The following is a 16254-nucleotide window of genomic DNA, read 5'->3' on the forward strand; positions in this document are numbered from 1 at the left end:
GTCTCCTTGGCACTCTCCTAGCTGGCCTTGAGAGCCGGGAATGAGAAGGAGGAAGGGGAGACTGCGGACACGGTTGGTTGCTGCTCCCTGCGCGTGGAGCACATCAAGCTTCACCCGGAGCTGGACGAGCAGGAGCACGTGGTGGAGTTCGACTTCCTTGGGAAGGACTCGATCCGCTACTACAACAAAGTGCCCGTGGAGAAGCCGGTGAGCTGGGGGGGAAGATGGGGGTTAAAACCCACTGAGCCCATGCTCCCACGAGTACAGCTGTCGGTGATGCCATCAGTGCAGTATCCCAAGCACCTCGTTATCTCTGGGGCAGGACAGGGCAGGTCTGTTAGTCCCATTGCAGCGATGGGGAAACTGAGGCACAGAGCCCCTAAGGGACTTGCCAGAGGACACCCAGGGAAGTCTGTGGACTTTGAAGTTGGGTCCCCCAGATCTAAGGCTAGTGACTGAGCTGCTGAGCTGCCCTCGCTAAGTTTAGGCTTGCAATTAGGGTGTCAGGCAATTGAGATGGGGTTGCCCCAGGTTGGGAAAGGGGTTCATGAGACATGGATGTGGATCAGATCCATCTAAACTAGCACTTACCCGAGGCAGCAGTGAGTGGTATGTCAGCAGCCAGAGCTCGATCGTCAGCTGGTGCAAGTCGGGTCAGATGTGTCCTGCCTTGGAGAGATGCACTGCTGCACCTTGGCACGTCCTAGCTCAGAGCCTGCCCCGTCTGTCCCAGCCCCCTTCCTCCTCTCGGCTTTGTACTGACACTTGGCACTGGGTCGACTTGTGTGAGATCTGCTGTGCCATCGGCTCACGGTCGCACATCGCTTTGTGCCGTTGTGTTGGGGAAAGGGGCTGAAATGCACTCGAGGAACTGGCTCCAGCACAGAGGCAGAGCAGTACCCTGGGCCGTGCTGGTTTTAGGGTAATGCTTTTCTCTCCATCTCAACCTTGGTCTGAGTTACTGAATGATTCAGATGCATCAGCGCATAGCAAAGAGCCTGGCTTGATGATTTGGGTACATTGCTCCTGCCTGCTCTGGACAAGCCGGTGCATCTGTGCAGCAGTCTGCAGAGATGTCAGCTTGGGTCCCAGAGCCTGTATAGCTGTATCCACCCAGTGTCCCCCTCCCTGCTCATCTCCACTGCACTACATCTAGGTCCAGAGCTGCATGGGTTGTATGGGCAAGGAGCTGCACTGAACAGCTAGACCCTCAGGGTCGATGCCCACCACTTCTGTTGTGCCCATGGGCAAGATGGTGTTTCTTATATCCATCCGTCCTCGCTGCCTACCAAGGGCATGCAATGTGCACGAGGCTCAGTGCAGAGGGTTGGGGTCCCATCCATCCTCGCTGCCTACCAAGGGCATGCAATGGGCATGAGGCTCAGTGCAGAGGGATGGGGTCCCCATCCGTCCTTGCTGCCTACCAAGGGCATGCAATGTGCACGAGGCTCAGTGCAGAGGGATGGGGTCTCATCCATCCTCGCTGCCTACCAAGGGCATGCAATGGGCACGAGGCTCAGTGCAGAGGGATGGGGTCCCCATCCGTCCTTGCTGCCTACCAAGGGCATGCAATGGGCACGAGGCTCAGCGCAGAGGGATAGAGGTTCCCAGTGGAGCCGGGGGCTTGGGCCAACAAACCCGTGCCTGCTGAAGAGCTGGGCAATAGGTGTGTGACCCTCTTGAGACAGCCATGGGTGACGGGGTGCTAGGAGAGCGAGGACCCCCAGCCATGCCTCTTGTCTTGCAGGTGTTCAAGAACCTGAAGCTGTTTATGCAGAACAAGGATCCAGGGGACGACCTCTTCGACAGGCTGACTGTGAGTTGGGGGGTGGGGGGGGGCCAAGCTGTCCCCTCAGACCACCTCGGCCTGGCCCAGGTGGTCTCCCCTCCTGAGCCTCGCCTGGGCTCTGGCTTTGCATTGAGTCATGTATCAGCAGTCCAGATAGATCACCTCTTTTCATGCCTACCCATGGGCTTCCAGGATCCACAGGCCTCTTTTTTTCCTCCTCGTGCCATGATCAGAGCCTGGGTTTGGCCTGCTTCCCCTACGGCGGTCCCTCTGAATGCATCCTGAAATGTTTCTCCCTGGAGGTTTCCTTTGCAACCAAGTCCCAGGGACATCTGCTCTTAGAGCAGTTTAAACTCCACAAAGCCTGCCTGGATGCTCACAATCAGCTTCTCCTGATCCAGCCAGGATTGCATGCATCTCAGGAGGTTAAACTGAAGCAGACTTAGGGTGTACGTCGGCTTAGATCCATCAATTTTTGGTTTTTCACAGCAGAGCTAGCTGGTCCCTCCTCCCCGTTTTCCCTGGTTGAAGCTGACTGGGTTATAAAAATGGAAGATCACAGGCTTGATATTTTTCCTGGCTTTTTTCTAATTGCTTTCCTCCCTCCTCCCCCTGCAGACCAGCAGCCTGAACAGTTACCTGCAGGACTTGATGGCAGGGCTCTCGGCGAAGGTGTTTCGAACCTATAACGCTTCCATCACCCTGCAGGAGCAGCTGAAAGCCCTCACCAACCGTAAGGCAACCTCTGCCTGGGCAGACTGGCCGCTCCCGGGGGTTGGGGTCTGTGAGATACACACAGATAACCTTCCTGACCCTCGCTGCAATGCTGTTGGCTTGCTGCACTGCCAGCCAGCTGTTGCCCTGGGCTTATTTTGCTAATTATTAGCTGTAGACAAGACCTCTGATGCATCCTGTGTTCTCCTAGTCCCCCCCCCCACCCTTCTTCTTACTACTGGTAATTAGTAAGTAATTCTTCACTGCAAATAATGAGGCAGTGGGATAGATGCCAAGGAAGGCATAGACTTTCCATCGCTGGAGGGGTTCAAGGAGAGCCACTGGCAAGGGATGATGTAGGTGCAGTGATGCCTGCAGGTTTTTGTGGCAAGAGGGTCTTGCCTCTCCACTTGGGGGCAAACCAATGCTATATCTGGGGTCAGTAAGGGATTTTACCCCATGGTCAGACTGGTATGCACTGTGGGGAATAGGGAGGTCTTTTTTGACCTCTTCTGTAGTGGGGGCATGGCCTTCTATCCAGGACCTCTTGAGTGTATATTGACTTTCCAAAAGCAGGACTTTGGCTGCCGTGTTTCCCTTGCTTTACCTGTGGCAGGTTTGGGTGCTAGGTCTATGTTGTGTCAGGGTTGAGGGTCTTCTCACGTAGAGGTTAGATTATGGTTGGGTGGGATGGTTTGGATAGCATTGCTCCTGCCTCAGGCAGCAGGTTGGACCGGATGCGACCTCTGGAGGGCTCTTCCAGCTCCATTTCTCTATGACTGACGATGCAAAAGCTTAGATAGATATGTTGCAAATCTCCTAATTTCTTCCTCCCCCCTTCCCACATCAGAAACCTGTAAGGTTCAAGCTGCTTCCATTTCCTAACCCATGTGTCTGATGGTAGTGTTATTTTTCCAGCTGAAGACAACGTAGCTGCCAAACTCCTTGCTTACAACCGAGCCAACCGGGCCGTGGCCGTTCTGTGTAACCATCAGAGGGCAACACCCAAAACCTTTGAGAAGTCAATGCAGGCCCTCCAGGCCAAGGTAAGGGTGGCAGGGCATGGGTAATGCCGGAGGTGCTAATGGGGTGGTGTAGTGCTGATCTTGTGGGGGGCTTGGTTGGTCCAAAGCATGTATGGAGCATCCACAATGTTGCGAGGGCTGGAAAAAACACCTTACAGATTGCACTAAGGGGGTCAATTTAGTTCTTGGGGGGGGGGGGGAATTAGGTACCTTGATTAGGGTGTATTGGAGCACTAGGGTGTATAGGAGAAATCAGGTCCTCAAAGGTTTGTGGAGAACAAGAAAAGCAGCAAAGTCTGGAAGCTGAAGTCGGACCATATCTCCAGAAAAACCGAGCACGGATTTGGAGCGAGCCAAAGGGAATCAAATGCTTTGTTCGTCTTTAAGTTGTGCCTGGGCGGCTTCCTGGGAAGCTCTGCCGTAGTCCAGCCAGGCACCGGGCTTGGTGCCGGGAGCAGGTCTGCTGCCTCCGTCGTGCAGGTTAGATGGGGTCTCGCAGTCCCCTCTGCTGTTAATCTGTCTTCGGGTGCCTTTCCCTACAATCCTTTGTACCTGCATCTGTTACGGCTACAGTGCCCATCTCCCCCCGAATTGTTCTGACATCCATAAGCAGGCTACCGGCATCCTGGGCTTCATCGGTAGGAGCGGTGCTGGCAGATTGAGGGCAGTGATTCTTCCCCCCTATTCAGCATTAGGGAGGCCACATCTGGAGTCCTCTGTCCAGCTGTGGACCCCCACTACAGAAAGGATGTGGACACATTGGAGAGAGTCCAGCAACAAAAATAGTTTGGGAGCTGGGGGACAGGACTGGTGAGGAGAGGAGGAGGGAAGTGGGCTGATTGAGTCTGGAGAAGAGAAGACGGAGGGGGATTGAATAGCAGCCTTCACCTCCCTGCAGGGGGGCTGCAAAGAGGATGGAGCTGGACTGGTCTCAGTGGGGGCAGACGGCAGGGCAAGGAGCAATGGGCTCAGGTTGCAGCAAGGGAAGTTCAGGTTGGATATTATGAAAAACTCTCTCACTAGGAGGTTAGTAAAGCACTGGAACAGGCTTCCCAGAGGTGGTGGCATCTCCATCCTTAGAGATTTTGAAGACCTGGTTTGACAAATCCTTGTCTGGGATGATGTAGTTGGGGCTGGTCCTGCTTGGAGCAGGGGGTTGGACTAGATGTGACCTCCTGAGGTCCCTTCCCACTCTCATTTTCTATGGTTTTATGAAAATGGCAGCTGCCCTGGTAGCATTGCTGGCCTGAGGTGGCATGGGGCCTCTACCAGGGCAGGCTCTCGATCAGGGTGTCTCTGGGAGGGAGCTCAGAGTAATCTTTAGCTTCTCTCCCAGATAGACGCCAAGAACCAGCAGCTGGAGGACGCACAAGCCGAGCTGAAAAGAGCCAAGGCTGATCGCAAAGCCAAGAAGGACGTGAAATCAAAAGAGTGAGTGACCCTGGGGTCCTTGGTAGTGAAGGAGTGCGGGGGAGGTCGGGACCCCTTCTCAGCTGTGCCTCTTGCCACCTCAAGACACAGATCATCCTCACCTTGACATGGCAGGAGGTGATGAACGGGAGGCAGGGCTTTGATTTCAACACTACGTGTCAGCAGCAGGGCAGGCAGCTTCAGCTGGGAGGTCCTGCCTCTGGCTCGCGGGTCCCTGGTCTGCAGGAATGGAGCTAGGAAACGTGCTGCTTGCAACACGGATCTCACACGGATGCAGCGTCTGATTCGAACACAGCGCTGGTGTTTGAGTACCGCTCTGATCCCCTTCTCCTGCCTGATCTGCTGCTCTGCCTTCTGCTCCCTCCCCAGTCTGCAAGCCACACACAGAGGCTGTCCGTGGCACGTGTGTGTTGTGGGTCGCCCCCCCCAGCCCCGGTGTATCCTATTCTGAAAGTCCTCCAGTGAAAGAGTCTGCAGCCTCTTCTGGCACTTTGCAAGGATGTGTCAGCATGTCCTATCTTCACACTCCTCTCATCCCTAGATATTCCTAGCTAAGTACTCAGGGCCTGGTATTGTCCTCAGCAAGTCTGCAGATGACACCAAGGTGCAGGGTGTAGTAGATGCACTGGAGGGTAGGGTTAGGATTCGGAGACCTCGACAAATTGGAGGTTTGGACCAAAAGAAACCTCCATGAGGTTCAGCAAGGACAAGTGCAAAGTCCTGCACTGAGGAGGGAGCAATCCCATGCACCGGTGCAGGCTGGGGGCGACGGGCTGGGCAGCAGCTCTGCAGAAAAGGACCTGTGGGGATAGGGGACAAGAAGGTGAACAGGAGCCAGCAGTGTGTCCTGGGTGCCAAGAAGGCGACCGGCATCCTGGGCTGCATTGGTAGGAGCGTTGCTGGCAGATCAATGGCAGTGATTCTTCCCTCTATTTGGCACTGGGGAGGCCACATCTGGAGTCTGGTGTCCAGCTGTGGCCCCCGCTACAGAAGGGATGTGGACACATTGGAGAGGGTCCAGCAGAGGGCAATGGAAATGGTGTGGGGCTGGGGGACAGGACTGGTGAGGAGAGGCTGAGGGAACTGGGCTGATTTAGTCCGGAGAAGAGAAGACCGAGGGGGATTGAATAGCAGCCTTCACCTCCCTGCAGGGGGGCTGCAACGAGGATAGACCTGGGCTGGTCTCAGTGGGGGCAGATGGCAGGACAAGGAGCAATGGGCTCAAGGTGCAGCAAGGGAGGTTGAGGTTGGGTATTAGGAAAAACATTTTCATTAGGATGGTCATAAACTAGAACAGGTTACCCAGAGAGGTGGTGGAGTCTCCATCCTTGGAGGTTTTGAAGGTCTGGCTGGACAAAGCTTTGCCTATGATCATATTGTTGGGGCTGGTTCTGCTTGGAGCAGAGGGTTGGACTAGATGTGAGCTCCTGAAGTCCCTTCAACCCTCATTTTCTATGACTCTGTGATCAGTCGCTTCCCCTCCCAGATGCTGAGTCTGGCTGGTGCCTGCAGAGGGGTGGAGGTGAGAAGGGACATGAGGGTTATAAGTGCTGATACTGGGTTTCTAGATCTTGGACTATTTCCTGCTTTACTGAAATCCAAAGCAGTGTGTCCAAGATTTCTGGGGCACATATAGAGCCCGTGATGGGTCTGACTTTCCCTTCCTGTATCCAAGGTGTCAGGGTTTGGCTTTTAGCAAGAGCCTTACTGTCAGCTATTGCAAAACTCCAGGAGTCTGTCCATCTGCAACATATTCCCCATGCATTCGTGTCAGATAAGCACATAGGTGGTCCCTTAACATGATGCCAGTCCCAGCATTGGCTCGCTGCATTAAACCACTTTGGTGCATAGGGACTCTCATCCTCCCTGTCTGTGCAATCATTGCAATATGTTTAATGGCATCATGGGATGTGCTGATTTAAGAGCTGTGAATTTCAAGGCTTCTAACCCCAGTTTGCCATCTCCATTTTGAGGATGCTCTTGGAAAACAGGTAAGGCGCTTCAGTGACGTGTGAAGACCTTAGTCCACTGTCCCTGGAGTTAACTAGCATTGTGTTTTATGCTGAATCCAAGTTGATTCATGGCCTTTTTCCAGTCCCAAAATCATGCCCTGAGAGCATACGCTTGTAGTTCTTTGTTTGAGCACTTCTTGAAGGTGTTTCCAAAATCCTAGTGCAGAGATGCTGATCTATGTTGTGATTTGCTTTGGGGGCAAGGAGAGGGGAATCAGTTGTTGCTTCATGGATGGACCCAAAGGGCTGGGTTTTGTCCTCGGTGACCAGATCAAACACAAGGAGGAAGCCAGAGACTCTCTTTTCAGGGACTTTCAAATTAACCTTGTCCTAATACCATAGATGAGGACCCAAGGGAAAGTTTAGTAAAGAAAGTTCATTCTTTACCAAACCTCACCGCTTCTTGAAATCTCTCCAGCCAGTGCCACCAATTCATGCCTGCCTGTTTCCATCCAAGAAGTGCCTCCATCTCTTTAAGGTTTGGTGTAGCCCTGTTGGGATCAAGGGGCCTTTGCACTGAGATGAGTGCATATTGCATTAAGTTCTTGGGATATAGCAGCTTTTAGACGGCACTGAAGCTAGAAACCTCTGAGTCTTGAGGCTTGGAGCTGCGGCACACCAGGCGGTCCTTATTCTTTGCTCTTGCTTGAAATGGTGACATTTAAGCCAGGTTTAGGGCTGGTTTGCTTTTCAAAGAGTGGGCAGCAGACAGCAGTGACATTTTCCATCTCTCTTTTCGTCTGATTTTCCTTACGAGCACTTGGTTTGGACTAGCCTTTCTCCCTTTCCAGGGCCGTGGAGAAGAAAAAGAAGTTGCTGGAGAAAATTAAAGAGCAGCTGGAGAAATTGAACGTCCAAGTCATGGACAAGGAGGAGAACAAGCAGATCGCTCTGGGCACGTCCAAGCTGAATTACTTGGATCCTAGGATTAGCGTGGCCTGGTAGGTGATCGGCATACTTGAAATGTGGTCTGTGAACCTGTTGCACACCCTGTAGTGTGCGTGCCTGTCTTGGACGTGGAAAGTAGAGCGATAAGACCTGACCATGCAGAAGTAAATATTCGACCCCCTGAGCATCTCCAGTCAAGGTGGGTAAGTGTGAAAGGGATGCATGTGGTCAAAAATAATCCAAAATATCCCTACACTACAGTGGGCTCTACGTGTAGTGCTTACCACACAGAAAAGAGATCTGGGAGTCCTGGGGGACAGTTTGCTGAAAGCATTAGCTCAGCAGCTGTCGGGGGCAAACAAGATGTTAGAAATTATTAGGAAGGGAATTGTGAGCAAAACGGAAAGCATCATCATGCCCCGTTAATAAATCCACGGTGTGTCTGCACCTCGAATACCGTGCCCACTTCTGGTCCCCGCATCTCCAAAAGGAGGTAGAAGAATTGGAGAAGGGCAGCAAGGATGGGGAGTAGGATGGAGGGGCTTCCCTATAAGGGAAGGGCAGCAAGGCCAGGCCTGTTCAGTTTAGAAAAGAGATGCTTGAAGGGGTTTACAAAATGCTAGATGCTGAAGAGAAGGTCAATAGGGAGACCCATTTCACTCTTCCTGTTAACATCTGCTCTCTGCTGCTATTTGGTGCAGGAGACTGGGCAAGGTAGAGTTATGGTCCAGCCCAGTAAATAGCTGTTCTTACCTTATGTGGAATAAGGTCCTTGAATTGCAGCTGGAAACTCCTTGGGGTCAGTACAGTCGCGGAGCATGGGTATCGTGCTCCTAAATAGAAACACTGCTTGCGTCCCTGGGACATACTTAGTCGGTGCTCCCCGTCGAGGTGAGCAAACACATTGCAGTCATTAGAAGACTCTTTGAAACCCCCTTCGTGCATTAGGGGAAAAATCGTCCCCATTTACCAACAGAGAATTGAGCCCAGAGGTAGCTCAATGCCTGGGCAAGTCATTGTGTATCTGAGCTGGGGTTTGAACCCGCATCTCTCATCTCAGTTCAGTGCTCTAGGCCATTTTCTAAACTTAGCTGATTCACATCACACAGTTCAATCCAGTTTCAATTCAGATGAAGGGTTAATAGATGATCATTGACCATCACGGCAGGGGCGGTTGGAGGTAATTAGGGAGCTATAATAAGGCTGTTTAAGCAGTGCTGCATGGTTGCAGATCTCTAAAGTGCTGTTCGAATGGGTGCAATGGACCCGAGGTGAGGTGGTGTTGGCACGTTTGACTTTGGCAAGGTGTTACTTTGTGCCTGATGGCCTCTGCGCTTGCAATGCTTATCTGAGTTCCTAAGGATTGGTTTTCCTAAAACCAACGCAGTATATACATGTTAATGAATACCGTTTCAATTGCCTCGTTCAGACTGCCCTCGTTTGCATTGCATTCAATGAGGATTAGCTTATTTGGGTTGACCAATTTTACTTTGAACTACAGACGTCCACGTGTATATAGCGATGGCTGTAGTTCGGATGAAACCTAGAAAAACATAACATTTATAAATGGCCCTATGCACCAACCCACTTGGCTTTCCTCCATTACAGCATGCAACAGGAGCGTAAAACCCAGCCAGTGCTGTGCGTTGGAGAAGGGACATATGCTGCTTGTGAAGACTTCCAGCTTTGTTAGTTATCACGGGGCAGGGAGCCTTCATAGGCAACTTGCAGAACATAAGAAAGTGTCCTGCAAGTCGGTCCGGCCTGACTGGGTGCACGTTGCCTTACCCCGTGCCTTATGCTTGCCTGCAGGTGCAAGAAGTTTGGCGTGCCCATCGAGAAGATCTACAACAAAACTCAGCGCGAGAAGTTTGCCTGGGCCATCGACATGGCCGATGAAGACTTTGAGTTCTGAGAAAGTGGCTTTCCCCGGGAACCCGACTTCTTTCGGGCTCTTTTGGTACCTTTTGGATGGTTTTATGTGCTGCAGTTACCATTTTGCAGTGGTAACCCACCTTGGGGAGTACTTGCTGCATATATTTCATGCCTTTTTTTTTTTTGTATAAAAGCCACCCCTGCTTTGTACTTGAAACAGGTACAGCTGGATGCCTGCACTTTGAATTCCCTTCCTCGTATGGCAGCCACCCAGTGATTTGTTCCCTCCCTGAGGTTGAAAATCACAAGTTGGGAATGAGCCTTAATCCTACAGCCTAAAACTAGATTAGATAATCTAATCCCATCTCCCTTCTCTGCATCTTTTCTTTTCTTCAAACTTCATCTGAGAAATTAGCTTGACTAGAAACACGTAAAAGCACTTTGCTGAACCCAAGCGGTTGTAGCTGCGGAAAGCACTGTCATGTCATCGAAGAGGGGAGCGGCTCGGGCACGTCTGGAGAAGGGATATTCTCGGGTTATCTAAACCCATTTGAGACGCGGCGAGAATCGCAGAATAGTTTATGTTTCTTCAAAATTCGGTCTGAAAAGGGGAAAAAAAAATGTTCAAGTTGCCAAACATGACCATAAGGGCCTGTAGGAAACTTCAGTTTAGGGACAGGTATAAATGATGGGAAATACTGTGCAGAAATCCAGTTTGCTGCACAGTGGATGTGGGGCTTCAAAATGGAAAACGGCGCAGCTTGCAAAGTGTACACGAGTATACCTGATTGCATATCCTCAGTCTGATAACACGGGCCTGATTTTAATTCATAGTCCACTGAAGTCAATAGATTTTGCTTTTTCCTTTGCTTACAGCAGGCTTTCAGTTGGGATCCAAGTACCTTTAGAGTGATGTCAGTGGCAGTAAGTCACCCCGTGTGTACATTTTCCTCTTGTAGGGTATATGGCAGTCTGTAAGCATTGGGCGGGCGTATAGCTAAAGCAAATGATTTTGCTGCAGATCTGACAGTCTGGGGCATGCGACTGCACCGGTCCATCTGTGTTTCTCCATGACCTTGGTTAAGGTGAGAAGCACAAGGCATTGACCACAGACCTGAGCGGGAAATACTGTAGCTACAATACAGTAAAACTATACATTTGACCACTTCATTGTTGATAGGAAGCATTCAAGGGAGTTTGATGGATCTTGCAAGAAATTAGCCTGAAAAGACTTCCATCACTAAAATGTTGGTATTCAAACTGAGGGTTAAATCAAGGGTAAACCGTGTATTATTTAATGGATAAAATTCATGTCCCCGTAGTCTTGAGGCATTCCTGATATACATGGTTGTTTTCCATGGATTCGTTTGCAGTCAGTTGCTCTTTACGTTAACTTATTTAAGTTATCATTTTTGTTTGGAGTCAGACACGCAGAGCGCATTTCATTAAAATTTGAGATACTTTGTGTACATTGGTGCCTGGGATTTCTTTCTTTTTAACCTTTTTTGATGCTTCAGAAAAAGGTGCCAGAAAAGTCTTTGCATCAGAGCGGCGAGGACAAAATCCTCATGAGCTTTATAATGGAGCCGGATTGGTTTATGATGAGAATTGCACGACGCGTTTTGTTTGCAAGGGGAGGGGATCGGCCTCGGTGACACTGGAGTTGCTTTTCAGCCCCAGACTAGAAGCAAGCGCCCATGACCTCCCATTGCAAAGACCCTGCATGTGGGGTGGTGGGATGAATATTAAGGACCTGGCATGCAAAACCAGTGCATGTATGGGTTTCTGGGATGGCGCCTGGGAAAATGCAGCTCTTTAAATATTCATGTCAAGAAATGGCACTGAAAAGCAGTAAAAGGAGAAGAGATGATTTTATAATGATTTGCATTTAATAAGTGGTATGGTCTGTGAGTTTCTAATCTAATATCTAGATGGATTATTAGGTTTTCTTTTTCCAGGTCACATAATGGTTAATGCAAACTGCCCCATGTCTAGTTTGTGTACGTGTGAATAGTCTAATACCATAAATTAGCTCATGTCTCTTCCATTAATGCAGACTCGCCTTTTAGCCCCTGGAAGGGATTGTCAGCTCTAAAAGATTTAGGGCTCTGAATGTCGTGTCTCTGTGCCAGCTAGAGTGGTTTTTCGTCGAGTGATTTGAGGTGCATCTGAAGCCCGCTGGAAGAGCGTGTCTGTCCCATCTCCTCTTGGCTACAGGGTAAGAGCCAGTTAGCTGAATTGCCCCTTTTTAGCTCTAATTTCACACCAATGCTGGTAGAGATGCCAGTTCAAACCCTCTAAGTCTTCCCAGTGGATGTGCTGCCTCCAGTGGTTTCAGGTCCTCCGAGTGAATCCAATTTAGTCCCAAGCCAGTTGGAGGAAAATCTTGTTGTCTGGACAAACACAGCCCGATATCAGCCAGGACCCTGTAGGACGGACACTGAAATCCCTGAGCTTTTGCCGCTGGCATCTTGGTGCTTTCCCTCTAGCAGTACAAAGGGCAGCTCAGCCCGTACCCGAGCATGCGCCCTTTAGGCAGCGTCTACGCCTGGAGCGCTTTGGTGCACGGTGTGAATGCTCCTATATTGGCAGCGTGCTCCTAGCATTGATGCAGCCCAAGCTGAGAGCAAAGTTTTGCAAAGGAAGCAATGGGTTTTCTGCCAGTGGCTTCAGATCAAGGCCAGCTGCCTCTTTTGGTAGAAAATTGCTGCTTCACTGAAGCATGCTGGGTTCGGGACAGAAGGTCATGCTGCTATGGTTGAGGAACAGCAGTGTCCTAGGAAAGCAGGGCTGGAAAGGACCTCATCAAGTCCTACTCACGGTAGGATGGTCCCGGACTGCACCGTCCCAGCCAAGTCTGTCCAGCCTGCTTTTGAAAGTTTCCAAGGATGGAGATTTCACAACCTCTTTGCTCAGCCTGTTGCAAGGCTTGACCACCCCCATCGTCAGAAAGTTCCTCCTATTCTCTAACCTAAATTTCCTCTGCTGAAGCTTGGAGTTTGTGCTCCTAGTCCTGTCGCCTGTGGGCACAAAGATAAGCCCATCTCCATCCTCTCTGTGATGATGATGATGATAAAGCAAGTGTCGTCATGCTCGTATGTTGGAAGTGTGAGGGCCTGAAAACCAGCAACAGGTAGACTGGTCGATGAGACCTTGAGTACCCAAAGGAAGGTTGTAAGGGCATTTGTAGATGATGTGGCCGGCCGTCTGATGGTTGGCAAGGCTCTAAGAGTGCATTGCCTTAACCGTCACAGAACGGGCATTGGATGGTTTAAGAGCCGTCCAGGCCCCGCGGGGCAGGTGCCAACCTGGTGGAAGCTGGTGTTGGGGATGAAGTGCTTTCTCCGTGCAGCCTGTTTCCTGCTCCGCCGATGGGAGGTGCATGCTATAGGTGACGTGCCATCTGCAGATTTAATGAGCTTGTTAGCCCGAGTGGAGAACGGGCTCCAAGACTTCAGGTGATGGCTGGTTTTCTGGCTTGCAGCTACTAGGCTGGAGTGCAAAGGATGGTCTGGCTCTTGGGCTTTGAGGCTTAGGGCCAGGGCAGCAGCTTGTCTCTGGGGACAATGCCTGAGAGGACTGGTGGGGTTGGCATAAGGCATCTGGCGATGGTCCTCATGATGGTGTTAAGGCTGAACTCCACTAACTTTGATTGTGATTGCTCCAGCCCCATACTGGCGCGCAGTACTCAGCAGCAGCAGATGCAAGCGCCGAAGCGGAGGTGCAAAGTGTTTGGAAACTTGCAGCCCAGGTGGAGCCAACAAGGTGATGGATAAGAGCTCCTTTGCTGTTTAACCTGACTCTGAATCCCTTCCAAATGCTGGCAGTAGGTAAGGGTCCAGTCCAGCTCGACTCCTAAATAATCCTCTCTGCAATAATCACCCTTCAGGTATCTGAACTATTATCAAAGGCAGGCAAGGTTCTTTGGGTGGATGCGATATCTTTTTATAAGACCAACTATTATCAAATCCCTTCCTTGGTCATCTCCAGACTAAGCAATCCTAGTTCTTTCAGTCTGTCCTTATCAGGCTTGCCTGACCCAGCCCTTAATCACTTTTTCTGTTTGTGCCGGGCTCTTTGCAATCTGTCTGCATCTTTCTTGATTCTTGAGGCCTCAAACTGGACATAAAGAGTCCAGGTGAGGCCTCACTAGTGCTACATAGAGTGAAAAAAAATTGCTTCCCTTGATTTGCAAGTGACTCCAATTAATGCAAGGAGCTTTTTCTGTAGCTAATGACCCACTGTGGAGCCACGTGCCTGTAGCATCATGCCCATCTGCCTTGGATTCTGCTGCCTGGCTGATCGGGTGCCCATTTTGGCATCTTTTCTTCTACAGGAGATGGTGGATATTGCAACCTATGACATAAATGGTTTGCAATGTCTCATGCGACTGAATTATGCCCATTTTAGTGTTGGGTTTTACAGGGGTCCAGCTTTTAGCAGGAACTTGGAGCAAGACTCATCATCTCTCATCCCTGCAGGCCTAGCAAGATGCCGCATCTGCCCTGCCCCAAATACAGGAGTAACTGGATGAATCTTTGGTCTGCATTGGAGAGGAGGTGGAGTATGTGAACTGGCCATCCCTTCTGGCCCTAAAATCAGTGTGTGGTAACTAGCAGCAATGGGAATGAAGTGAAGCAAGGGTAAATGCAGCCGGCTTTCAGATGTTACTCCCCAGCGGTGAGGCGGAGGCTATGGATGGGCTTCTTCCCTATCCCTTGGGAGGAAGACCTGTCATCACCTCTGTGATGTAAAACTTTCTGCTTCAGACAGGGCTTCCCCAGGAGAGCACAAGTCTCTCTTCTCAGTCCTTTATACAGACCATCATACAGGGCTGGCTGGCGCCAGGCCTCCCCTGCCCACTTGAAAGGATCAGGCCACCCTGTTTCAAGGATGTACTCTTTTTTGGGTTAAACTTGTGTTCAATAATGAGATGAAATAGTGCAACAGGGCAGTGGGCTCAGTGCTCTTAAAAACCCAGTGCTTCGGAGGGAAAGGCTGATGAAACGGTGCAGAAAGAGCCTGGCCTTTTTGTAGGACCAGAGATGGGGGTGGGGGTCCAGCTGGAGGGGAGATTTCCAGGGTCCAGCTCCTGCTCCTACCTGCTGCTTGCATGTTATTTCCAATGACTCCTCGATGCACAGAGCAGGAACTGGGATGCCAGAGCACAAGTGAGGACCACTGAAACCCTGCCCTAATATATGCCAACTTTGGGCTGCTTTTGGCTTGGGAATAAGAACAGAAGTGCCCTGTACTGGGTCAGACCACAGGTCCACCTTGCCCAGTCCTCCAGTGTCACGCGGGGGCAGAAAGTGGATGCTAAAAGGGAGAGTGAACAATGAACAACTGTGCATCTGCATCACCCCTTCTTCCACTGTTTCCTCTTGAGTATAATATTATTAACCACGTGGTCAGCCCATCACAAACTGGACTGCTACCCCACCCCCATTATCCCCACCCAAAAAGTTAGAGCAGGCTCCAGGCTGCTTTGATTTAAAACTTGGTGACCGAAACCCTTGGCAGGCCTTTCCAGCAGCTGTATAGCATGAAGGAGATTCATCTGCAGCCTTCTCCCTCATGGATGCTCCTTAAGTCAGTGCCTGGAGAAAGCAAGCACAGACACCAAAATGGAGTTTTAGGGTGAAGTTGCACATTGCGCTTAGACCGAACTAAGGGCACTTAAAACATGTGTCCTCATGTTAAAGCTCATTAACTTGTGCTTGGTGCCCTCTGAACATCCCAAAGTTTCACCATTTCAGGTGAAGGTTAACTCTGGGCTGTGCTACGGTAACTTCAGTCAGTTCCACGAGCCATTTGCAGTCCTCCAGCATCCCAGGATGCCCTGCTCCCAGCCCCCTTCTCCCAGTAGGGCTGGAGCCGAGGTGTCCTGGCTCCTAGCTGCACCCCTGCTCACTTGTCTTTTAGGGGCAAGTCAAAGCTATGCAGGCTTGAAACAGGATTAACCATTAATATGCAACTGCTTGCAGCACGCTGCAACTCTTAACACTACTTAACAGATTTATTACGGTCCAAGTGTAACGTCTGACTTCTCCCTTAATGTTGTTGAGATATACGACTGGATGTTTTAAGTATTGCTCATTAGGAAGAAATGCTCTCCTAGGCAGATTTATTTTTTTATTTTATTTTATTTTTTATGAGGTGGCTGTGAAAACCATTTGGTCCACAGCCAACATCTTATTGATTGCACTTTATGTTCCCTCTTGAGGTGCTAACTTGTTTGATGCATCAGGAAGGGCCGGATTGCACCCTTTGCACCAGCCTAGCTATGCGGCGCATGCAACTGGGCTGTGATGGCGGCTGAGAACCGAGACCAATCCTCTAAGGAAGGGCCATGGGTCAAAGCAATCCCTGGATGATATTTCTCTTTGGATTGATCTCTTTTAATTGAGGCTGGGAGGGAAAGCACTGCAGCAGCACCTCTTCAGCAACAAACGTGTGCTGTACAGTCATGTCGGCCGCATCGATTCTTCACTAAGCCCTTGGATGGAAACCAAGCCAG

At 50.6% G+C, this 16254-nt stretch overlaps 1 protein-coding gene across 3 annotated transcripts in view; it reads left to right on the forward strand.

Annotated features, from left to right (window-relative positions):
* TOP1MT (DNA topoisomerase I mitochondrial) overlaps window positions 1-11203 on the forward strand; it is a 35952-nt gene extending 24749 nt beyond the window's left edge. For all 3 annotated transcript variants that reach the window (XM_059723690.1, XM_059723691.1, XM_014600771.3), the window contains 7 exons: window positions 22-207; window positions 1748-1816; window positions 2408-2522; window positions 3422-3549; window positions 4865-4959; window positions 7763-7912; window positions 9672-11203. In XM_059723690.1, coding sequence (XP_059579673.1) covers window positions 22-207; window positions 1748-1816; window positions 2408-2522; window positions 3422-3549; window positions 4865-4959; window positions 7763-7912; window positions 9672-9774 — 846 coding nt within the window. In that variant the 3' untranslated portion in view covers window positions 9775-11203. The remainder of the gene's footprint in view (window positions 1-21; window positions 208-1747; window positions 1817-2407; window positions 2523-3421; window positions 3550-4864; window positions 4960-7762; window positions 7913-9671) is intronic.
* The last annotated feature ends 5051 nt before the right edge of the window (window positions 11204-16254 follow it).

This window comes from Alligator mississippiensis, chromosome 3 (genome assembly GCF_030867095.1).
Source record: "Alligator mississippiensis isolate rAllMis1 chromosome 3, rAllMis1, whole genome shotgun sequence".
Lineage (NCBI taxonomy): Eukaryota > Metazoa > Chordata > Crocodylia > Alligatoridae > Alligator > Alligator mississippiensis.